The sequence below is a fragment of the Pseudophryne corroboree genome, chromosome 2 (genome assembly GCF_028390025.1).
Source record: "Pseudophryne corroboree isolate aPseCor3 chromosome 2, aPseCor3.hap2, whole genome shotgun sequence".
Taxonomy (NCBI): Eukaryota; Metazoa; Chordata; class Amphibia; order Anura; family Myobatrachidae; genus Pseudophryne; species Pseudophryne corroboree.
The window spans coordinates 260024066-260049861 of NC_086445.1; the positions used below are offsets into that span (position 1 = coordinate 260024066).

General features: G+C 47.0%; 1 protein-coding gene across 1 annotated transcript in view; it reads left to right on the forward strand.

Annotated features, from left to right (window-relative positions):
- The window catches only part of FKBP11 (FKBP prolyl isomerase 11), a 107524-nt gene that overhangs the window by 35530 nt on the left and 46198 nt on the right, over positions 1 to 25796 (forward strand). The window contains exons 3-4 of the mRNA XM_063952715.1: positions 13136 to 13223; positions 18073 to 18106. Of these exons, the coding sequence (XP_063808785.1) occupies positions 13136 to 13223; positions 18073 to 18106 (122 nt within the window). The remainder of the gene's footprint in view (positions 1 to 13135; positions 13224 to 18072; positions 18107 to 25796) is intronic.

A 25796-nucleotide genomic window follows, 5' to 3' on the forward strand; every position in this document is an offset into this window, starting at 1 on the left:
TGGGCTCTCTCACATGGATCCCTGGGTCCTTCAAGCAGGATCTCAGGGGTACAGGCTGGAGTTCGAGACGTTCTTCCCCCCGCCGTTTCCTAAAATCTGACTTACCGGCACCTCCCTCTGCCAGGGAGACGGTGTTGGTGGATATTCAACACTATAATCACAACAAGTGATTGTCAAGGTACCCCTCCTTCAGCAAGGAAGGGGTTACTATTCCACAGTGGTTGTGGTACTGAAACGGTTCGGTGAGACCCATCTTGAAATTAAAATACTTAAACTTTTATATCAGAAGATTCAAGTTCAAGATGGAATCGCTCAGGGCGGTTATTACGAGCCTGGACGAGGGGGATTACAGGGTCTCCCTGGACATCAAGGATGCGTACCTGCATGTCCCCATTTACCCCCCTCACCAGGAGTACCTCAGATATGTGGTACAGGACTGTCACTATCAGTTCCTGACGCGGCCGTTGGAGTTGTCCACGGCACCGAAGGTCTTTACCTAGGTAATGGCCGAAGTGACGATACTCCTTCGCAAGAAGAAAGTTTTATTTTCCCGTACTTGGACGATCTCCTGATAAAGGCGAGGGCCAAAGAACAGTTGGTAGTGGGGGTAGCAGAAGTGCTACAACAGCACGACTGGATTCTCAATATTCCAAAGTCACAGCTGGTCCCGACGACACGTCTTCTGTTCCTGGGAATGTTTCTGAACGCAGACCAGGAAAAAGCCGAGGAGTTGTCATCTCTAGTCAGAGACATCCTAATACCAGGACAGGTGTCGGTACATCAATGCACACGAGTCCTGGGAAAAATGGTAGCTTCGTACGAAGCATAATTACATTCGGAAGACTCCACGCAAGGACGTTCCAGTGGGACCTGTGGGACTAATGGTCCGGGTCCCATCTACAGATACAACAGCGGATAACCCTGTCAGCAAGAAACAGGGTGTAGCTGCTGTGGTGGCTGCAGAGGGCTCATCTACTAGAGGGCTGCAGATTCGGAATACAGGACTGGGTCCTGGTGACCACGGATGCCAGCCTTCGGGGCTGGGGTGCAGTCACACAGGGAAGAAATTTCCAAGGAGATTTCGCTTCACATAAATATTCTGCAGCTAAGGGCCATTTACAATACCCTAAGCCAAGCAAGGCCCCTGCTTCAGAACCAGCCGGTACTGATCCAATCAGACGACATCACGGCGGTCGCCCATGTAAACAGACAGGGCGGCACAAGAAGCAGGATGGCGATGGCAGAAGCCACAAGGATTCTCCGATGGGCGACCTACACCCAGGAGAATGGGGACTTCATCCAGAAGTTTTCCAAATGCGGGTAAACCGTTGGGAATGACCACGGGTGGACATGATGGCGTCCCGCCTCAACAAGAAGTTGAAAAGATATGGCGCCAGGTCAAGGGACCCTCAGGCGATCGCTGGGGACGCTCTAGTGACACCATGGGTGTACCAGTCGTTTTATGTGTCTCCTCCTCTACCTCTCATACCCAAGGTACTGAGAATAATAAGAAGGCGAGGAGTGAAAACCATACTCGGGGTTCCGGATTGGCCATGAAAAGCTTGGTGCCCGGAACTTCAAGAGATGCTGGCAGAGGACCCTTGGCCTCTGCCGCTCAGACAAGACCTGCTGCAGCAGGGACCCTGTCTGTTCCAAGACTTACCGCGGCTGCGTTTGACGGCATGGCGGTAGAACACCGGATCCTAAAGGAAAAGGGTATTCCGAAGGAAGTCATCCCTACCCTGATCATAACCAGGAAGGATGTCACCGCAAGACATTATCGCCGCGTTTGGCGAAGATTTGTTGCTTGGTGGGAGGCCATGAAGGCCCCGACGGAGGAATTTCAACTATGTCGATTCCTGCACTTCCTGCAAGCAGGGGTGACGTTTGGGCCTCAAATTGGGGTCCATCAAGGTCCAGATTTTGGCTCTGTCGAATTTCTTCCAGAAAGAACTGGCTTCACTGCCTGAAGTTCAGACTTTGGTAAAAGGAGTACTACATATTCAGCCTCCTTTTTGTGCCTCCTGTGGCACTTTTTGGATCTCAACGTGGTGTTGGATTTCCTAAAGTCGCATGGGTAGAGCCACTTAAAACCATGGAGCTAAAGTATCTCCCGTGGAAAGTGGTCATGCTGTTGGCCTTGGCCTTGGCCAGGCGTGTGTCAGAATTGGCGGCTTTGTCATGAAAAAGGCCTTATCTGATTTTCTATATGGATAGGGCAGAGTTGAGGACTCGTCCTCAGTTTCTCCCGAAGGTGGTCTCAGGTTTTCACTTGAACCAACCTATTGTGGTGCCTGCGGCTACTGGGGACTTGGAGGATTCCAAGTTGCTGGACGTAGTCAGGGCCCTGAAAATTTTATTTTTCCAGGACGGCTGGAGTCAGGAAAACTGACTCGCTGTTTATCCTGATGGCACCCAACAAGCTGGGTGCTCCTGCTTCTAAGCAGTCTATTGCGCGCTGGATTTGTAGCACTATTCAGCTGGCGCATTCTGTGGCAGGCCTGCCACAGCCTAAATCAATAAAAGCCCATTCCACAAGGACGGTGGGCTCATCTTGGGCGGCTGCCCGAGGGGTCTCGGCTTTACAACTTTGCCGAGCAGCTACTTGGTCAGGGGCAAACACGTTTGCAAAATTCTATGAATTTGATACCCTGGCTGAGGAGGACCTGAAGTTCTCTCATTCGGTGCTGCAGAGTCATTCGCACTCTCCCGCCCGTTTGGGAGCTTTGGTATAATCCCCATGGTCCTTACGGAGTTCCCAGCATCCACTAGGACGTCAGAGAAAATAAGAATTTACTTACCGATAATTCTATTTCTCGTAGTCCGTAGTGGATGCTGGGCGCCCATCCCAAGTGCGGATTGTCTGCAATACTTGTACATAGTTATTGTTAACTAATCGGGTTCTTGTTGTGAGCCATCTATTCAGAGGCTCCTCTGTTATCATGCTGTTAACTGGGTTTCATATCACAAGTTGTACGGTGTGATTGGTGTGGCTGGTATGAGTCTTACCCGGGATTCAAAATCCTTCCTTATTGTGTACGCTCGTCCGGGCACAGTATCCTAACTGAGGCTTGGAGGAGGGTCATAGGGGGAGGAGCCAGTGCACACCAGGTAGTCCTAAAGCTTTCTTTAGATGTGCCCAGCCTCCTGCGGAGCCGCTATTCCCCATGGTCCTTACGGAGTTCCCAGCATCCACTACGGACTACGAGAAATAGAATTATCGGTAAGTAAATTCTTATTTTTAATTGCCTACTAGTAAATCCTTTTCTCATAGTCCGTAGAGGATACTGTGCACCCGCCCGGTGCTTTGTTTGTCCTCCACTGTTACTTGATTAAGTATTGCTGTTTGGTTCAGCTGTTGCTGTTCCTGTTCCAAGTTTGGTTAGCATGGCTTTCCTCTTGTTTGTGTGTGCTGGTTCGGAATCTAACCACTATCTTTTTATATCCTTCTCTCAAAGTATGTCTGTCTCCTCAGGCACAGTTTTCTTGTTTGCCAGTGTGGGTACTGTGTACAGTGTACTGAGACGCAGTTGTGTACTGAGTCTGGAGACGCAATCCGCCCCGGACAGAAGCCATGCGTCTCCGTACCCTTATGTCACCATAATGGCCGGTGACCCGCTAACTGGGACGCCGGCTTAGTACTCACCACTCTTCTTTCTTCTGGCTCTGTTAGGGGTGGCGGCATGCTGCGGAAATGTACGCTCGCCATGGTGGGGCTTGCGAATAGTTCCCTCAGGAGCTAGTGTCCTGTCAGCAGGGAACGGGACAATTAACCCTTCAAGCGTTTGGGCCATCCCCCCCCCCCCTCCGGGCACATTTTCTAAACTGAGTCTGGTAGGAGGGGCATAGAGGGAGGAGCCAGCCCACACTATCAAATTCTTAAAGTGCCCATGGCTCCTAGTGGACCCGTCTATAACCCATGGTACTAAATGGATCCCCAGTATCCTCTACGGACTATGAGAAAAGGATTTACCGGTAGGTAATTAAAATCCTATTATTTCAGTAATTCAACTTAAAAGGTGAAACTAATATATTATATAGACTAATTACTTGCAAAGTGAAAAATTCCAAGGCTTTATTTGTTATAATTTTGATGATTGTGGCTTACAGTTTAAGAAAACCTCAAATCTAAAATCTCAGAAAATAAGAATATTGTGAAAAAGGTTCAATATTGTAGGCTCAAAGTGTCATACCCTAATCAGCTAATTAATCCAAACCACCTGCAAAGGGTTCCTGGGCCTTTAAATGGTCTCTCAGTCAGGTTCAGTACAATGTACAATCAAGGGGAAGTCTGCTGACTTGACAGTTGTGCAGAAAACCATCATTGACACCCTCCACAAGGAGGGAAATGCTCAAAAGGAAATTGCAAATGAAGTTGGATGTTCTCAAAGTGCTGTATCAAAGCACATTAATAGAAAGTTAACTGGAAGGGAAAAGGGTGCACAAGCAGCAGGGATGACCGCAGCCTGAAGAGGACTGTCAGGAAAAGGCTATTCAAAAGTGTGGGGGAGCTTCACAAGGAGTGGACTGAGGCTGGAGTTAGTGCATCAAGAGCCACCACACACAGACAGATCCTGGACATGGGCTTCAAATGTTGTATTCCTCTTGTCAAGCAGCTCATGAACAACAAACAATGTCAGAAGCGTCTTACCTGGGCTAATGAAAAAAATAACTGGTCTGTTGCTCAGTGGTCCAAAGTCCTCTTTTCTGATGAGGGTAAATTTTGCATCTCATTTGAAAACCAAGGTCCCAGAGTATGGAAGAAGAATGGAGAGGCACACAATCCAAGATGCTTGGTCCAGTGTGAAGTTTCCACAGTCTGCGTTTATTTGGGGAACCATGTCATCTGCTGGTGTTGGTCCACTGTGCTTTATTAAGTCCAGAGTCAACGCAGCCATCTACCAAGACATTTTAGAGCACTTCATGCTTCTTTCAGCAGACAAGCTTTATGGAGATGCTAACTTCATTTTCCAGCAGGACTTAGCACCTGCCCACACTGCCAAAAGTACCAAAACCTGGTTCAATGACCATGGGATTACAATGCTGGATTGGCCAGCAAACTCGCCTGACCTGAACCCCAGAGAGAATCTATGGGGCATTGCCAAGAGAAAGATGAGAGACATGAGACCAAACAAAGCAGAAGAGCTGAAGGCCGCTATTAAAGCATCCTGGTCTTCCATAACACCTCAGTAGTGCCACAGGCTGATAGAATTCATGCCACGCTGCATTGAGGCAGTAATTCATGCAAAAGGTGCCCAAACCAAGTACTGAGTACATATGCATGATTATACTTTTCAGAGGGCCGACATTTCTGTATTTAAAATCCTTTTTTTATTGATTTTATGTAATATTCTAATTTTCTGAGATTTTGGATTTGGGGTTTTCTTAAGCTGTAAGCCACAATCATCAAAATTATAACAAATAAAGACTTGAAATATCTTTTTGCATGTAATATATTAGTTTCACCTTTTAAGTTGAATTACTGAAATAAATGAACTTTTGCACAATATTCTAATTTTCTGAGTTTCACCTGTATATAGACAAAATCGCAAGGAAAGTTAGTGCAGATCGCACTGTGCTAGGCAGCTTGCGATACTGATATGCACTCCCGCGGGGTTGGTATCGCAAGGAAAGATAGACTGTGCAGGAAAGTCAATCTTGACTATATATTTAGTACAAAGTATAGTAAAAATTGGCACTTAATCGATTGGCACTTAGTCATAATTGGTGCTTATGGGCTCTGGGGGAGTTCAAGGGAAATCTCATAGTCAAAATCGTAGATAGTCAATATATCACCGTGTGTATGCACATTATCACCTTCCTTCAAGCTTCCCATCTAGCTGGCTAATCTACTGAATATACTTACCTTCCACAGAAAAAGATGAGGGGCATGTGATGCAAAACAAATTGCTCTCCCTCCTCCTCCTCCTCCGCCAGTGTTCTAAGTCAGATCTTTATCATAGAGCTTCGGGCCACAGGTGATGGCTCACCAAAGCGCTGGTCATCTGTTGCCCATCACTGCGATATTGGCTCACTCAGGACCTCTAATTTGCCTTGCACGTCAATTAGTAAATGATCCTATGTGCTCTCGTTTGAAAGATGTGCCAATCTTTTTGATTGTTACATTTTGTGGAAAAAGATATTGATAATAATACTAGTTAAAAGGAGAACTCAGCTATTTAAGCCCTTCATTTCAATCAAAATGAGAAGAGCCCATTTACCTAATTTAGCTACATTTCATGCAATACAGGTAATTCCAAAAACCTGTGTTGAGACGCGTATTAAAGTATTATAAGTTTGAGCTTTTTCTTGTTCAGCATGCAAAGCCAATTTTCCCCAGTACTTACATGTGTTACATAATGTAATCGCTGCAGCTAACAGAGGATGTAATATTCTTTTAAAAGGTGAAGCCATCTTATTTCTTTGCAGAGATTGTTCCATGTTGGGTAATTATAATGCAGTTCAGGGACACTGCAGGAAATTGTAGCTCTTTAAAATAAGTGTAGAGTCCTGTAATTCAGCAGCAACATTCTTAGAATAAATGTCTCAGTTTGGTTCCCCTAATTTTGTTTTTAGTTTATTTAGCTGCTATCACAGTGAAAGACTTACATTTAGTAATATCAGCATTACGTTCAGGGACGCACATGAGGTGCATTTTCATCCAGTGCATGGGAGCCAACTTTTGAAAATGATTTGGGGCGCTCACATTACATCCACCACTGATCATCATCATCATCATCATCATTGTCAACACTGCGTATTGTTGCACCTGCCCTCCAGAACCCACAAGACATACACCTGCTAAATGGCATCTCTGCAGTTACTACCAGGCATAAGGAGAGATAAGTCAACGATATACAAAAATGTAACTATGCAATTTTGCTTAGGCATGTGCAGAAGCCTAGCACAAGGTCCGTAACAGGACCTCCCCTCCGGGACTTAGACTACTCACCTGGGCGGGCCAAATGAGTAGCCTGTGTTCTGGAAGGAAAGGGGTATAGTCCATGACTCCGGGTTGGGGGAGTCCAGTTGCAGTACCCCTTGCGCCGGCTTCTGTGCACACCTATTTCTCTTACGCCCTAGAGGATGCTGGGGACTCCGTAAGGACCATGGGGTATAGACGGGCTCCGCAGGAGACATGGGCACTATAAAGAACTTTAGAATGGGTGTGCACTGGCTCCTCCCTCTATGCCCCTCCTCCAGACCTCAGTTAGATCCTGTGCCCAGAGGAGACTGGGTGCATTACAGGGAGCTCTCCTGAGTTTCTCTGAAAAAGAATTTTGATAGGTTTTTTATTTTCAGGGAGCACTGCTGGCAACAGGCTCCCTGCATCGTGGGACTGAGGAGAGAGAAGCAGACCTACTTAAATGACAGGCTCTGCTTCTTAGGCTACTGGACACCATTAGCTCCAGAGGGAGTCGGAACGCAGGTCTCCCCTCGCCGTTCGTCCCAGAGCCGCGCCGCCGTCCTCCTCACAGAGCCGGAAGATAGAAGCCGGGTGAGTATAAGATGAAAGAAGACTTCAAAGGCGGCAGAAGACTTCAGATCTTCACTGAGGTAACGCGCCATTGCTCCCACACACAACACACACGGCAGGCACTGATGGGTGCAGGGCGCAGGGGGGGCGCCCTGGGCAGCAATTTTAAACCTCTAGGACTGGCTAAAATGAATATATAGGCTCAGAGAGCTGTATATAGTAAATCCCCCGCCAGTATTTAAAAAAATAGAGCGGGACCGAAGCCCGCCGCTGAGGGGGCGGAGCTTGATCCCTCAGCACTAACCAGCGCCATTTTCTCCACAGACACTGCAGAGAAGCTGGCTCCCCGGACTCTCCTCTGCTGAATACGGTGACACAGGGCAGAAAAGAGGGGGGGGGGGGGGGCACTTGTAAGGCGCAGTGGGTGTATTATATGCACATAATTATATAAAAGCGCTATTTATCTGGGAATTGGTTTTTCCATTGTCAGTTGGCGCTGGGTGTGTGCTGGCATACTCTCTCTCTGTCTCTCCAAAGGGCCTTATTGGGGATCTGTCTCCATATAAATATCCCTGTGTGTGTGGGGGTGTTGGTACGAGTGTGTACGAAGGCTCTTCTAAGGAGGAGGTCGAGCAGATGATTGTGGTGTCTCCGTCGGCAACGCCGACACCTGATTGGTTGGACATGTGGAATGTTTTAAATGCAAATGTGACATTATTACATAAAAGGATGGACAAAGCAGAGTCCAGGGAAAAAGCAGGGAGTCAATCCATGGCTTTGACTGTGTCACAGGGCCCTTCAGGGTCTCAAAAACGTCCCCTATCCCAAGTAGCAGACACTGATACCGACACGGATTCTGACTCCAGTGTCGACTACGATGATGCAAGGTTACACCCAAGGGTGGCAAAAAGTATTCATTATATGATTATTGCAATAAAAGATGTTTTGCATATCACAGATGACCCCTCTGTCCCTGACACGAGGGTACACATGTTTAAGGAAAAGCAACCTGAGGTGACATTTCCCCCATCTCATGAGCTGAACGCATTATTTGAAAAAGCTTGAGAAACTCCAGACAAAAAACTGCAGATTCCCAAAAGAATTCTTATGGCGTATCCTTTCCCGGCACAGGACAGAGTATGGTGGGAATCCTCACCCAGGGTAGACAAGGCTTTGACGCGCTTATCCAAGAAGGTGGCGCTTCCGTCTCCAGACACGGCAGCCCTCAAGGATCCTGCTGATCGCAGACAGGAAACGACTTTAACATCAATTTATACACATATGGGTGCTTTGCTCAGACCAGCAATAGCATCGGCTTGGGTTTGTAGCGCGGTAGCAGCTTGGACAGATACCTTGTCAGCTGATTTTGATACCCTAGATAGGGATACCATTTTATTGACCTTAGGTCACATCAAAGACGCAGTCTTATATATGAGGGACGCTCAGAGAGACGTCGGCCTACTAGGTTCAAGGGCCCACGCCATGGCGGTTTCTGCTAGGCGATCACTGTGGACCCGCCAGTGGACGGGTGATGCCGACTCAAAGAGGCATATGGAAGTTTTACCTTACAAGGGTGAGGTTTTATTTGGGGAAGGTCTCGCGAACCTGGTTTCCACAGCTACCGCAGGTAAATCTACCTTTTTGCCTTATGTTCCCCCACAGCAAAAGAAAACGCCACAGTATCAGATGCAGTCCTTTCGGTCGCATAAGTCCAGAAGAGGTCGGGGCTCTTCCTTCCTCCCCAGAGGTAAGGGCAGAGGGAAAAGAATGCCTGCTACGGCCAGTTCCCAGGAACAGAAGTCCTCCCCGGCTTCTACTAAATCCACCGCATGACGCTGGGGCTCCACTGAGAGTCCGCTCCGGTGGGGGCACGTCTTCGACTCTTCAGCCACGTCTGGGTTCAGTCGGACGTGGATCCTTGGGCGATGGAAATTGTATCCCAAGGCTACAAGCTGGAATTCGAAGACGTGCCTCCCCGCCGATTCTTCAAATCGGCTTTACCAACGTCTCCCCCAGAGAGGGAGATAGTTTTAGCTGCAATTCAAAAGCTGTGTCTACAGCAAGTGATTATCAAGGTTCCCTTAATACAACAGGGAAAAGGATACTTTTCAACCCTATTTGTGGTCCCAAAACCAGATGGCTCGGTCAGACCCATTCTAAACTTCAAATCCCTGAACCTGTACTTAAAAAGGTTCAAGTTCAAGATGGAATCGCTCAGTACAGTGATCTCCAGCCTGGAAGGGGGGGATTTTATGGTGTCACTAGACATAAAGGATGCATACCTTCATGTCCCCATTTATCCTCCTCATCAGGCGTACCTGAGATTCGCTGTACAGGACTGTCATTACCAATTTCAGACGTTGCCGTTTGGGCTTTCCACGGCCCCGAGGGTTTTCACCAAGGTAATGGCGGAAATGATGGTACTCCTGTGCAGGCAAGGAGTCACAATTATCCCGTTCTTGGACGATCTCCTGATAAAAGCGAGATCAAAGGAAAAGTTGCAGAAAAGCGTGTCGCTCTCCCTGAGAGTGCTACAGCAACATGGCTGGATCCTAAATCTACCAAAGTCACAGTTGGTTCCAACAACTCGGCTGTCTTTCTTAGGCATGATTCCGGACACAGAACAAAAGAGGGTTTTTCTCCCGATGGAAAAAGCCCAAGAACTCCAGAATATGGTCAGAGACCTGTTAAAACCAAAAAGAGTGTCAGTCCATCAATGCACTCGAGTACTGGGGAAAATGGTGGCGACCTACGAGGCCATCCCCTTAGGCAGGTTTCATGCGAGGACTTTTCAGTGGGACCTTCTGGACAAGTGGTCCGGGTCTCACCTTCAATTACATCAGAAAATAACCCTGTCCCCAAGGGCCAGGGTGTCTCTCCTGTGGTGGCTGCAGAGTGCTCACCTTCTAGAAGGTCGCAGGTTCGGCATTTAGGACTGGGTTCTGGTGACCACGGACGCGAGCCTCCGAGGATGGGGAGCAGTCACACAAGGAAGGAATTTTCAGGGAGGCTTGTCTGCACATCAACATACTGGAATTAAGGGCCATATCAAGGGACCCTCAGGCAGTAGCGGTGGACGCCCTGGTGACACCATGGGTGTTTCAGTCGGTCTATGTGTTCACTCCTCTTCCTCTCATCTCAAAAATATTGAGAATCATAAGACGAAGAAGAGTACAGACAATACTCATTGTTCCAGATTGGCCTAGAAGGGCCTGGTATTCAGATCTTCAGGAGATGCTCACAGAAGATCCGTGGCCTCTTCCTCTCAGGGAGGACCTGTTGCAGCAGGGACCCTGCGTGTTCCAAGACTTACCGCGGTTACGTTTGACGGCATGGCGGTTGAACACCGAATCCTAGCGGGGAAGGGTATTCCGGAAGAAGTCATCCCTACTCTGATAAAGGCTAGGAAGGAAGTGAGGGCGAGACATTATCACCGTATCTGGAGGAAGTATGTATCTTGGTGTGAAGCCAAGAATGCTCCTACGGAAGATTTCCACTTGGGCCGCTTTCTCCACTTTCTACAGACAGAAGTGGATATGGGCCTAAAATTAGGCTCCATTAAGGTACAGATTTCGGCCCTATCTATATTCTTCCAGAAGGAATTGGCTTCTCTCCCAGAAGTCCAAACTTTTGTAAAGGGAGTGCTACACATCCAGCCTCCTTTTGTGCCCCCAGTGGCACCATGGGACCTTAACGTGGTGTTACAGTTCCTAAAATCTCACTGGTTTGAACCTCTTCAAACAGTTGAATTAAAGTTTCTCACTTGGAAAGTGGTCATGTTGTTGGCCTTGGCATCTGCAAGGCGGGTGTCCGAATTGGCGGCCTTATCTCATAAGAGCCCCTATCTCATTTTCCATGAGGATAGAGCAGAGTTGAGGACTCGTCCTCAATTTTTGTCTAAGGTGGTGTCATCGTTTCATATGAACCAACCTATTGTGGTGCCTGTGGCTACGGGAGACTTGGAGGATTCCAAATCCCTTGATGTAGTCAGGGCCTTCAAAATTTACGTAGCCAGGACGGCTCGGGTTTGGAAAACAGAGGCTCTGTTTGTCCTGTATGCAGCCAACAAGGTTGGCACTCCTGCTTCTAAGCAGACTATTGCTCGCTGGATCTGTAACACGATTCAGCAGGCTCATTCTACGGCTGGATTGCCGTTACCAAATTCAGTAAAGACCCATTCCACTAGGAAGGTGGGCTCTTCTTGGGCGGCTGCCCGAGGCGTCTCGGCCTTACAGCTTTGCCGAGCAGCTACTTGGTCGGGTTCAAACACTTTTGCAAAATTCTACAAGTTTGACACCCTGGCTGAGGAGGACCTCATGTTTGCTCAATCGGTGATGCAGAGTCATCCGCACTCTCCCGCCCGGTTTGGAGGTTTGGTATAATCCCCATGGTCCTTACGGAGTCCCCAGCATCCTCTAGGACGTAAGAGAAAATAAGATTTTAAACCTACCGGTAAATCTTTTTCTCCTAGTCCGCAGAGGATGCTGGGCGCCCGTCCCAGTGCGGACATATTTCTGCATGACTTGTATATAGTTATTGTTTACATAAGGGTTATGTTACAGTTAAGATCAGTCATTGGCTGATACTGTTTTGTTCATACTGTTAACTGGTTGCGTATATTCCAGGTTATACGGTGTGGATGGTGTGGGCTGGTATGAATCTTGCCCTTGGATTAACAAAAATCCTTTCCTCGTACTGTCCGTCTCCTCTGGGCACAGTTTCTCTAACTGAGGTCTGGAGGAGGGGCATAGAGGGAGGAGCCAGTGCACACCCATTCTAAAGTTCTTTATAGTGCCCATGTCTCCTGCGGAGCCCGTCTATACCCCATGGTCCTTACAGAGTCCCCAGCATCCTCTACGGACTAGGAGAAAAAGATTTACCGGTAGGTTTAAAATCTTATTTGTACATGCACATTATGGGAACCCATATCATATGCGTACAGAATAAAAAAACAAACATGTATTTTCAGATCTAAATGAGCCCCTATGCTAAAAGAACTGAATCTTAAAAATATCTTCCTGCCGCAGAGTAGCAGAGACTATTTTCAAAACTGTTGGGGTCCTGGGAATCCTTGTGCAGAAGGATTTTTTACATGAAATTATTTATTTTGCCTGCCATCTTTTAAGTTACAGTAAATAAGTAAAAAAAAGTATATGGAGGTGATTTGTACTATATTGAATGGTTTTATTCCATAAATATATTATAATTTTGAATTCCATAAATGTTAAGCTTTGTGATTATTAGCCTTCATATGGTACCTACAAATTCTGTAGTGCAGTACATAAAGGATTCTGGGGGTTATTCAGGTTTGTTAGCAAACCAAGAAAGCACACTAATGGACAAAACCATGTTGGACTGCAGGTGGGGCAGATGTAACATGTGCAGAGAGAGTTAGTTTTGGGTGGGTTATATATTGTTTCTGTGCATATTAAACACTGGCTGCTTTATTTATACACTGCAATTTAGATTTCAGTTTAAGCACACTCCACCCAAATTAAAATCTTTGCACATGTTACATCTGCCCCACCTGCAGTGCAGCATGGTTTTGCCCATTAGTGTGCTTTTTTGGTTTGCTAACATACCTGAATAAGGCCCTCTATACCCTAAACCTTAATCATACATTTTATGTGGTCAAAAAATATCCCTTTGTGTCTCTAGGGAAGGCTTGATGATGGCCATGTGATTGACAGTTCATTATCACGAGATCCACTTGTGGTGGTACTTGGGAAAAAGCAAGTGATACCAGGTAAGATGAGCTCAGATTGTGATTGTTTTCAGTATTTCCATCAAAGCCATTTACATTAATACAGTCTCAGCAAACCTCCAAAAACATTTTATTACATATAACAATTGTCGCTGTGCGGTTATCAAAAGGCATTGCTCTCTAGATATATCTAGTTACATGTATAATGGACAGTTTACGCTTGATCTCTCCAGCAGCCAAACCTTATATCTTACTTATATCTTCAACACAGCATCTAACTTTTTAACCCTCTAAACCCAAATCAAGATCTTTACTGAAACATGCCTAAAGAGAAGGAAAAAATCCTCCGACTGAGATCTTCACTATTTCTCCGGAAAAGACCAACCAACCCTAGTGTCTAATTTCGCCCCTTCAGAATCCCAGGAAGATGATCCTTTATAATTCAACCATTCAAATCTAGATGAAGGATTGTCTTATCAGCAAAGATCTGACTTGGCGTTCCAACAAATGAAGGAAGACATAATTCAACTGCAACAAACAGCTCTGTCCTCAAGGCACACTAATATCCTTTTCCTCTGCTGCTAAAAGCCTGGGGGAGTGCCGTGATAACCTGGGTTGCGGCTCAGTGAAAACAATTTAGAACAAAAAAAAACAGGTCCAGTTGGCGACCATGGTTAGACCCAGGAAAGACCCAGACGAGCTGCATTGTAAATGGGTCCTGTTTACAGCATGAGGAGAGCCGTATTTCTTGGCGCTTGGCGAGCATGTTGCTGCACCAAGTCACTCGAGCCTCCTTTGCGGAGTATCAGGCAGATGAATCCCGATGAGATGCCTATCTCCTACTCTAACTGGGCCATGGTCACCCTGGCATTCACCTAAACTATGGCCCGCATGGCAGCAACGTTGTCCACAGTGATGGTGGACACAGGTCATCTGCAGCACCCCTCGTCTTTTAGGGACCACAGTGGCTTGTCACTGTGCTTTCTCCCCAAAATCAGCAAACAGTTGGTAAAAAATCTCCTGCTGTCGCAGACCACTCTTGTATAAGTAGAAGATCATGGCTCTCCAGTGGCTTCTCTTGAGCTCCTAACAAGTTTGTGAAGGAAGTGAACATGCCAACTTGTGCAGTGCTGCTTATATATGGTTCTGTGCCTTGACATTTCACAATAACTTTTGTCAAAAATTACAGTTCACAACCAGTCAGATTGTGTCTACTTTACCTATGCACTGCACATCTGGAAACTTTTAGCATAGTCCTTGTATCTCTGTCTACTCACATAGCGTTCTAAGACAACCACTGTCAAGGCCCTGCCATGCAATTTGTTCAGTGGATTCACTTTTTTTTACTACCAAAGAAGCCATAATGGGCCTGATTCTGAATGGCAATGCCAATGTTCAGAGTTGAATGATGTTTTTGCTACTCTGCGTGCATTATCTTTAAAAACTTGTATGGTGCATGTGTTCCATTGTGTGTATGCATAGATGTGATTGAGATGTGCAGTCTCAGAAATCTACTGTAAATGTACTGCCTGTTCCTGGGAGGTGGCTATCCAGACAATGAAGATGGTTCGTTTTATGGGTATGTCATGGGAGTGTCGCATAACTGGTTGTGAACTCAGACACTTAGGGGGTTATTCATTGCGATGCGACTGCAATATCTCTGTTCTTGGCTCCAATGCGCGTGACATGTTCCATCCTGTGCATGCACGGGCCAGCCAATGCGATCATATTGGCTGCGGACGCCTCTACCTGATTGACAGGTAGAGGCGTTCACGGAACCGCAACAGATCGTTGCGGGGAGCGGTACGGGGAAAATGAGGGTGGGCCGGCTGTGTTTTCGGTGCTGCTGCGTGACCTCACATGCAGCCGCTCTGATGGAAAAAAATGGTGGCAGCCCGCATGCCTTCACTGCCAGGCTGCGGAAGCAGGGGGTCATCCGCAGTTGCTGCGACCGCAATTAAATTTCGGTCACAGCCGCTGGATGGCATGGTCTGCCTACTGGGTGGCCTTGCCCTATGATGGCGGCCCCCAGCATGCGAAAAACAGGGATTGCAGATTCCGCTTTTTAGCAGAATCTGCAATCCAACTTGAATAACCCCCTTAATCGTTCACTTTGGAGGCCATACTCTGACGGAGAATCTGCATATAGCATGGGGCTTGTGCAAGTAATGATGGTGCGACTGACGGTTGCCTCTAAAGAGGCACCAAGCAGTATTAGAGCATCTAACGATGCTCAAAGTGGGAGTCTCAGTCCTTGCATGCTTGCTGACCAGGGGAAGGGTTACAACTTGGCACGCTGGGGGTAATTCCAAGTTGATCGCAGCAGGATATTTTTTAGCAGTTGGGCAAAACCATGTGCACTGCAGGGGAGGCAGATATAACATGTGCAGAGAGAGTTAGATTTGGGTGGGTTATTTTGTTTCTGTGCAGGGTAAATACTGTCTGCTTCATTTTTACCCTGCAATTTAGATTACAGATTGAACTCACCACACCCAAATCTATCTCTCTCTGCACATGTTATATCTGCCTCCCCTGCAGTGCACATGGTTTTGCCCAACTGCTAAAAAAATTCCTGCTGCGATCAACTTGGAATTACCCCCAAAGTCGCAGATGTGACTACGGCAAAATTAATAGCCTTAAATTCTAATAAATAGTTCTCAAATTTAACAGAGATTGCATATTGCAAGAATATACTCTAAAATACATTACTAGCTCTACATTACACCAATAACTTCCACAAATAATAAAGAGCCACAACATAAAATGAATATTCCCCAGTACCAGCCATCACATAACATTAAAACACCCCCACACCATCACAAACATAATAATACCATCCAATGTCACACACATAACAGTAATCACATATACACCAGCTAATCATAACAATAATACCTTATATAGTGTAAGCATTCTTTTTGGTACTTGTTAAGTTTAGGTGGGTCACTGTAATTCCCCTTTGCCAATTCCCAGGTCTGCCATCAGAAATTGTGGGGCCAGGATTGACAATAATAATGTCAAGTGGTGACTGATATATTTCTCTCCTGTATTACTTACCGGCCCTCGTTCAGACCTGGAGGTAGCCACGCGGTCGCTCGCGCAGCCACATTCAGGTGGTCTGCGTATGCGCGACATTGCACATTACAGGCGCAGTGTGATTAACATCGGCAGCCGTTCGGGGGGCAGCATCGCGGTGTTAGGGGGGCAGGGAATACCGAATGGGGGCATGTCGGGAGTGTTATTTGGCAGGTGCGTGACGTTGCACACAGACGCTCCGGAAAAAAAATGGTCACTGACAGCCTGACAGTGCAGCCAGGGGTCAATCTTAGTTTCGAGCTAATTCACTTGATATCAATGCATGTGTGTGTACAGCTGTGACATTCAATCTTCTGTCTACTCAGTTATATGGCTTGATAAATGAAATGTATATATGACAGTTAATGGATCCGTTACTGTATACTAGATGCTGAGGAAAGTGCTCATTCTATAACAGAGTGTCTGCAGCAGGAGAAGATGAAACACTTTGTATTTCAGACTGATACTCTGTACCTTCCTCTGAACATTGTGGCAGAGCGGCAGCCCTGGAAACCCCTTTATTAAGGTGTCAGGAGTGGTATTTTGGAGCAGTGCTCTGGAAGAAATAAAACATGTATTTTGATTATAGGGTCCTTGCCGGTCTCAAGTATGAAATCATATTTTGTAGCTCTACACTCTAATGTGAGGCTATAACAAAAAGAGAGATGGATTGGAAATGTGCCATTTTTCACTTTTAAAATGAACACCGAGAACTGCGTGATTGCATTATTATTACATACAGTATAATTTATCAGTTCTCTCTTACCAAAGGCAGTAAACAGGATGCAAGGGTCACATCCAGAGCTCTCGGCATTCGTACAGCAGAAAGTACATTTTCAGCTTTTCTTGACCTACAAAATTTCTAGCAGGATAGAGTTGTAAACTGGAGTCTTCCTTACTGGTTCCTAGCTCTGATTCTAATGAGGGTGCTACCTGCAAAGAGTTTATATGTTATCCCCATAAATCTGATTCTTTAGGGAACCGTGATTCCAAAAAGTTTGGGAACCACTGTTATATGCTACACAGTATATAATGAGTGTAACTAGTCATTTGTGGACCCCATGTACTGTCCAGTGCCAAAGAAAGCTCACATAGAAACATGGGATACGTTGCAGCTAGTTTGGACTTTGCCGTATATCATATTCCATGAATGTCCTGTGTAGGTGATTTTTCTTAATCTCATCATGCAGTTCTAGGAGCTGAGTTTAGTAGAAGTACTAACCACAGAGCTGAAAGCCACACATATTGTAATAATTACTTTTTGGAAATGTATATATTTTTAGAAGCAACTCTATGCCGGTGGTTCCTGTTTTGCTATATTTTCTATGTCCTTCATAAAGAATCTGAAACGCATGGAAATTTGGTTGTTCAGTTTGGAGAAAGGTGACCAGATTTCCCAATCTCACCACATTTGTAGACAACCACCCACTGTTCCAACTGTTGGTTTAGCCAATAAATACTTCATAATTTTAGCATGCTGCGGTCCTGGTGCTTCCATTGTTATATCCTACCACCGAACAGCTGGTTCTTTCCAATGCGACCAATCACAGGTGTGTTCATATAAGCCACAGGTCCCGTCATTAAGCATTTGTACCAGCAGAATAGATGGAAGCATGTGTGGATACTGGAACACATATATTCTTCTAGAAACATATCAGCACATATATGGATTTCGTTAACCTTATAAAGGTGGTATTCAGATATTCCCTGCCTTTTGATACTGCCCTGTTTTGGTAGGCACATGAGTATTTGTACTGTGTATAGTGAGCAGAAACACTACAGCTGTCCTAATGAGATATCTTCACTATATTCACAGGTCTAGAGAAGAGTCTTCTGGGAATGTGTGTGGGGTAAGTAATAGCAACACCAGTTACCAGTTTGCTTTGTCCTGCCCCAATCATCTGACTGTCTGTTTTCATGCAGGTTCTGGTCACACAGGGGACTGTAAAAACAAATTGATGCGGCTGTTTTGTAATTTAAAACTGTATTTATTTCTAAAACTCATAACTTTCAATTTACTTATGTCCGCAAACAATTACAGTGTTGTGGGTGTGGATTAAAAGATTGATAGTGTCTAGATAGTCAATATGGTCGACAGGGTCAAAAGATCGACAGTTAAATGGTTAACATGCATTTAGGTCAACAAGATCAAAAGTAACCCTCCCCCTAATGCCTAACACTAAGGGCTAAAACACACGAGCCGGCTTTTGCCGGCCGGGAAAAGGCCGGATGGCTTTTTCCCGTGCCGGCATTGTAATGAACAGTGTTAGGTGTAGTGTCCTTACACACTAGACGGCCCCAGCCCAGCTGCCGGGTTGCAGCCGGAACTATCCACTGGAAGGTCCGGCTGCCGGGCTGGCGCCGGGCCGTCTTTGCAGCCAGTGGACCGTGTGTGTGAAGGAGGCGTTTCACACACAACAGTTTTTTTCCAAGCCGTGTCTAATGCTGCGCATGCGCACAGCATCACACACGGCTCAAAGCCGTTGTGTGTGAGAGACTCTGCCGGTTTCTCCCGGATGGCAAAAAGGCGGACAAAGTTTGTCCGGCTTTTTGCCATCCGGGAGAATCCGGCGCGTGTGTTAGAGCCCTAAATGTTCCCTTCTGCAGCCTAACCCTGCCCCTATCTCTTTGGGAAGTCTTTGCTCTCTTCAGATTATGTGACAAAGCACAGCCCTCATTGTAGGTATATTCTGAAAAATACATAAAAACAAGTATATTTACAGAGGAGTAGGTCATAACAGGACTGGCTCCCACCTCAATATGCAGGCACTGCCTCCCCTGACTGCACGTCCCTTGTAAATACTGGCTGCTTTATTTTTACACTGCAAGTTAGATCTAAGTTTGAACACACCCCACCCAAATGTTAATCTCTCTGCACATGTTACATCTGCCCCACCTGCTGTGCAACATGGGTTTGCCTATTAGTGTGCTTTTTTTGGCATGCTAACAAAACTGAATATGGCCCTACTGTATATTGGAAACGACTGAGGAGGAAAGGGATCTAGGAGTCACTATTTCAGGTGACTTCAAGCAGGTAAGCAATGTAACAAAGCAATGAGGAAGGGAAGTCAGATGCTTTGTTGCATAGGGAAAGGAATCAGCAGCAGAAAGAAAGAAGTAATAATGCCACTGTATAAGTCATCGGTACAGCCTCATCTAGAATACTGTGTACAATTCTGGAGGCCTTATCTTCAGAAGGACTTTAATACATTAGAGACTGTACATAGAAGTGCAACTAAAATGGTGCATGGCCTACGTCACAAAACTTACCCAGAAATACTAAAAGATCTTACCAGGTATAGTTAGGAGCAGAGAAGGGAAAGGGGGGGGCATGATAGTAACATTCAAATATATCAAGGGTTTTAACAAGGTACAGGAGGGAGACATTCTTCAAAGGAAGAAAAGTATTAGAACACAAGGACATGCACTGAAACTGGAGGGAGGTAAGTTCAGGGGAAATTTGAGGAAAAATGGCTTCACAGAAAGGGTAGTAGACAAGTGGAATAGCCTCCCAGCAGAGGTGATAGCGGCTAATACAATAGAGCAATTTAAATATGCATGGGATCAGGGCCTGATCAACCAATAGGCTGATTAGGCTGCAGCCTGTAGCGCTGGGTACTGGGGGGGGGCGCAGTGCCATCACAATATATTAATTTTGTTTCTTTTTTGTCTTTATTTTTCTCTGACGTCCTAGTGGATGCTGGGAATAACGTAAGGACCATGGGGAATAGCGGGCTCCGAAGGAGGCTGGGCACTCTAGAAAGATTTATGACTACCTGGTGTGCACTGGCTCCTCCCACTATGACCCTCCTCCAAGCCTCAGTTAGATCTTGTGCCTGGCCGAGGTTGGATGCACACTAGGGGCTCTCCTGAGCCCTTAGAAAGAAAGTATAGATTTAGGTTTTTTATTTTCAGTGAGACCTGCTGGCAACAGGCTCACTGCAGCGAGGGACTAAGGGGAGAAGAAGCGAACTCAACTGCTTGCAGCCGGATTGGGCTTCTTAGGCTACTGGACACCATTAGCTCCAGAGGGATCGACCGCAGGCCCAGTCCTTGGTGTTCGGTCCCGGAGCCACGCCGCCGTCCCCCTTACAGAGCCAGAAGCAAGAAGAGGTCCGGAAAATCGGCGGCAGAAGACCATCAGTCTTCACCAAGGTAGCGCACAGCACTGCAGCTGTGCGCCATTGCTCCTCATACACACTTCACACTCCGGTCACTGAGGGTGCAGGGCGCTGGGGGGGGGGGCGCCCTGAGAAGCAATAATAACACCTTGGCTGGCAAAAATACCACAATATATAGCCCCAGAGGCTATATATGTGGAAAATACCCCTGCCAGAATCCAGAAAAAAGCGGGAGAATAGTCCGCGGAAAAGGGGCGGAGCTATCTCCCACAGCACACTGGCGCCATTTCTCCTTCACAGATCCGCTGGAAGGAAGCTCCCTGGCTCTCCCCTGCAGTCTACACTACAGAACAGGGTTAAAACAGAGAGGGGGGGCACTAAATTTAGGCGCAGTATAAATTATATAAAAGCAGCTATAGGGGACATAACTTAGTTAGTCCCTGCATTATATAGCGCTCTGGTGTGTGCTGGCATACTCTCACTCTGTCCCCCCAAAGGGCTTTTGTGGGTCCTGTCCTCATTGGAGCATTCCTTGTGTGTGTGCGGTGTGTCGGTACGGCTGTGTCGACATGTTTGATGAGGAGACTTATGTGGAGGCGGAGCAGATGCCGATAAATGAGATGTCGCCCCTGTGGGCCGACACCGGAGTGGATGGATAGGTGGAAGGTATTAACCGACAGTGTCAACTCCTTACATAAAAGGCTGGATGACGTAACAGCTATGGGACAGCCGGCTTCTCAGCCTGCGCCTGCCCAGACGTCTCAAAGGCCATCAACGCTCCCTCAGATGGCAGACACAGATGTCGACACGGAGTCTGACTCCAGCGTCGACGAGGTTGAGACATATACACAATCCACTAGGAACATCCGTTACATGATCCCGGCAATATAAAATGTGTTACACATTTCTGACATTAACCCAAGTACCACTAAAAACAAGGGGTTTTATGTGTGGGGAGAAAAAGCAGGCAGTGTTTTGTTCCCCCATCAAATGAGTGAATGAAGTGTGAAAAAGCGTGGGTTTCCCCGATAAGAAACTGGTAATTTCTAACAAGTTACTGATGGCGTACCCTTTCCCGCCAGAGGATAAGTTACGCTGGGAGATATCCCCTAGGGTGGATAAGGCGTTCACACGTTTGTCAAGGTGGCACTGCCGTCTTAGGATACGGCCACTTTGAAGGTACCTGCTGATAAATAGCAGGAGGCTATCCTGAAGTCTGTATTACACACTCAGGTACTAGACTGAGACCTGCAGTCTGCTGCAGCGTGGTCTGTACCCCTTTCAAACAGGGATACTATTTTGCGAACATAAGACGTCGTCTTATATATGAGGGATGCACAGAGGAATATTTTGCCGGCTGGCATCCTGAATTATTGCAATGTCCATTCTGTCAGGAGGGTATTGGAGACCCGACACTGGACAGGTGATGCTGACTTTAAAAGGCACATAGAGCCTTATAAGGGTGAGGAATTGGTTGGGGATGGTCTCTGGGACCTCGTATCCACAGCAACAGCTGGGATGAAAATATTTTACCTCAGGTTTCCTCACAACCTAAGAAAAGCACTGTATTATCAGGTACAGTCCTTTCGACTTCAAAAAAGCAGGCAAACGAGGGAAGAGGAAAAAAGCTGCACCAGCAGCCAGTTCCCAGAATCAAAATTCTTCCCCTGCTTCCTCTGAGTACACCGCATGACGCGGGGGCTCCACAGGCGTAGCCAGGTACGGTGGGGGGGCCGCCTCAAAAATTTCAGCGATCAGTGGGCTCGCTCACAGGTGGATCCCTGGATCCTTCAAGTAATATCTCAGGGATACAAGCTGGAAGTCGAGGCGTCTCCCCCCCGCCTTTTACTCAAATCTGCCTTGCCGACAACTCCCTCAGGCAGGGAGGCTGTGCTAGAGGCAATTCACAAGCTGTATTCCCAGCAGGTGATAGTCAAGGTGCCCATACTTCAACAAGGACGGGGTTACTATTCCACACTGTTTGTGGTACCGAAACCAGCCGGTTCGGTGAGACCCATTTTAAAATGGAAATCCTTGAACACTTACATAACAAAGTTCAAGATGGAATCGCTCAGGGCGGTTATTGCAAGCCTGGACGAGGGGGATTACATGGTATCCCTGGACATCAAGGATGCTTACCTGCATGTCCCTATTTACCTTCCTCACCAGGAGTACCTCAGATTGTGGTACAGGATTGCCATTACCAATTCCAGACACTACCGTTTGGACTGTCCACGGCACCGAGGGTGTTTACCAAGGTAATGGCAGAAATGATGATACTCCTTCAACAAAAGGGAGTTTTTTATTTATCCCATACTTGGACGATCTCCTTATAAAGGCAAGGTCCAGGGAGCAGTTACTGGTCGGAGTAGCACTATCTCAGGAGGTGCTACAACAGCATGGCTGGATTCTGAACATTCCTAAGTCACAGCTGGTTCCTTCCACTCGCTTACTGTTCCTGGGGATGATTTTGGACACAGAACAGAAAAAAGTGTTTCTCCCGCAGGAGAAAGCCAAGGAGCTGTCATCTCTAGTCAGAGACCTCCTAAAACCAAAAAGGGTATCGGTGCATCGTTGCACACGAATCCTGGGAAAAATGGTGGCTTCATACGAAGCAATTCCATTAGGCAGGTTCCATGCGAGGACCTTCCAGTGGGACCTCTTGGATAAGTGGTCGGGATCGCATCTTCAAATGCATCAAATGATAACCCTGTCTCCAAGGACCAGGGTGTCTCTACTGTGGTGGCTGCAGGGTGCTCATCTTCTAGAGGGCCGCAGTTTCGGCATACAGGACTGGGTCCTGGTGACCACGGATGCCAGCCTTCAAGGCTGGGGAGCAGTCACACAGGGAAGAAACTTACAGGGCCTATGGTCAAGTCAGGAGACTTCCCTACATATAAATTCTGGAACTGAGGGCCATTTACAATGCCCTAAGTCAGGCAAGACCCCTGCTTCAAAATCAGCCGGTACTGATACAGTCAGACAACCTCACGGCAGTCGCCCATGTGAACCGACAGGGCGGCACAAGAAGCAGGATGGCAATGGCAGAAGCCACAAGGATTCTCCGATGGGCGGAAAATCACGTACTAGCACTGTCAGCAGTGTTCATTCCGGGAGTGGACAACTGGGAAGCAGACTTCCTCAGCAGACACGACCTACACCCGGGAGAGTGGGGACTTCATCCAGAAGTCTTCCTGCTGTTGGTAAACCGTTGGGAAAGGCCACAGGTGGACATGATGGCGTCCCGCCTCAACAAAAAGCTAAAGAGATATTGCGCCAGGTCAAGGGACCCTCAGGCGATAGCTGTGGACGCTCTAGTGACACCGTGGGTGTACTAGTCGGTTTATGTGTTCCCTCCTCTGCCTCTCATACCAAAGGTACTGAGAATAATAAGATGGCGAGGAGTAAGAACGATACTCGTGGTTCCGGATTGGCCAAGAAGGGCTTGGTACCCGGAACTTCAGAAAATGATATCAGAGGACCCATGGCCTCTGCCGCTCAGACAGGACCTGCGTCAGCAGGGGCCCTGTCTGTTCCAAGACTTACCGCGGCTGCGTTTGACGGCATGGCGATTGAACGCCGGATCCTGAAGGAAAAGGGTATTCCGGAAGAAGTCATTCCTACGCTTATTAAAGCCAGGAAAGATGTTACGGCAAAGCATTATCACCGCATATGGCGGAAATATGTTGCATGGTGCGAGGCCAAAAAGGCCCCAACAGAGGAATTTCCTCTAGGTCGATTTCTACATTTCCTGCAAGCAGGAGTGAATATGGGCCTAAATCTAGGCTCCATTAAAGTACAGATCTCGGCTCTGTCGATTTTCTTTAAAAAAGAACTAGCTTCAGTACCTGAAGTTCAGACATTGTGAAAGGAGTGCTGCATATTCAGCCCCCGTTTGTGCCCCCTGTGGCACATTGGGATCTCAACGTGGTGTTGAGTTTTTCTTAAAATCACATTGGTTTGAGCCACTAAAAACCGTGGATCTAAAATATCTCACGTGGAAAGTGGTCATGTTGTTGGCCTTGGCTTCGGCCAGGCGAGTGTCGGAATTGGCGGCTTTATCATGTAAAAGCCCTTATCTGATTTTCCATATGGATAGGGCAGAATTGAGGACTCGTCCCCAATTTCTCCCTAAGGTGGTGTCAGCGTTTCACCTGAACCAGCCTATTGTGGTGCCGGCGGCTACTAGTGAATTGGAGGACTCCAAGTTGCTAGACGTTGTCAGGGCCCTGAAAATATATGTTTCCAGGACGGCTGGAGTCAGAAACTCTGACTCGCTGTTTATCCTGTATGCACCCAACAAGCTGGGTGCTCCTGCTTCTAAGCAGTCTATTGCTCGCTGGATTTGTAGTACAATTCAGCTTGCACATTCTGTGGCAGGCATACCACAGCCATAATCTGTAAATGCCCATTCCTCAAGGAAGGTGGGCTCATCTTGGGCGGCTGCCCGAGGGGTCTCGGCTTTACAACTTTGCCGAGCAGATACTTGGTCAGGGGCAAACACGTTTGCAAAATTCTACAAATTTGATACCCTGGCTGACGAGGACCTGGAGTTCTCTTATTCGGTGCTACAGAGTCATCCGCACTCTCCCGCCCGTTTGGGAGCTTTGGTATAATCCCCATGGTCCTTACGGAGTTCCCAGCATCCACTAGGACGTCAGAGAAAATAAGAATTTACTCACCGGTAATTCTATTTCTCGTAGTCCGTAGTGGATGCTGGGCGCCCATCCCAAGTGCGGATTGTCTGCAATACTTGAAAATAGTTATTGTTAACTAAAGGGTTATTGTTGAGCCATCTGTTGAGAGGCTCAGTTGTTTTCATACTGTCAAACTGGATATAGTATCACGAGTTGTACAGTGTGATTGGTGTGGCTGGTAAGAGTCTTACCCGGGATTCTAAATCCTTCCTTATTATGTCAGCTCGTCCAGGCACAGTGTCCTAACTGAGGCTTGGAGGAGGGTCATAGTGGGAGGAGCCAGTGCACACCAGGTAGTCATAAATCTTTCTAGAGTGCCCAGCCTCCTTCGGAGCCCGCTATTCCCCATGGTCCTTACGGAGTTCCCAGCATCCACTACGGACTACGAGAAATAGAATTACCGGTGAGTAAATTCTTATTTTTTTACTGTGTAATCCTGTGGCAGTGCGGCTGTGCCTAACACCGGAAAGGTATTTTTGTGTGCCACTCACCCACTCACTGCTGCAGACAGTCTGCAGTGCAGCAATGACTGATTCAGTCATCATCGTTGCTGAGCACTGCCTGAGCTGCAGCATCTTCCGCGTCTGGCCTCCCCTTACTCCATCCTGCTTATGCTGCTGTGCAGTAACAGAGAATCTGACATGTGTAGTAGGCATTCCAGGACACAGAGAGCCATCAGGGTGCCATTTTCAGCAGCAGAGTGCAGTGCCTCACAAGGCCTG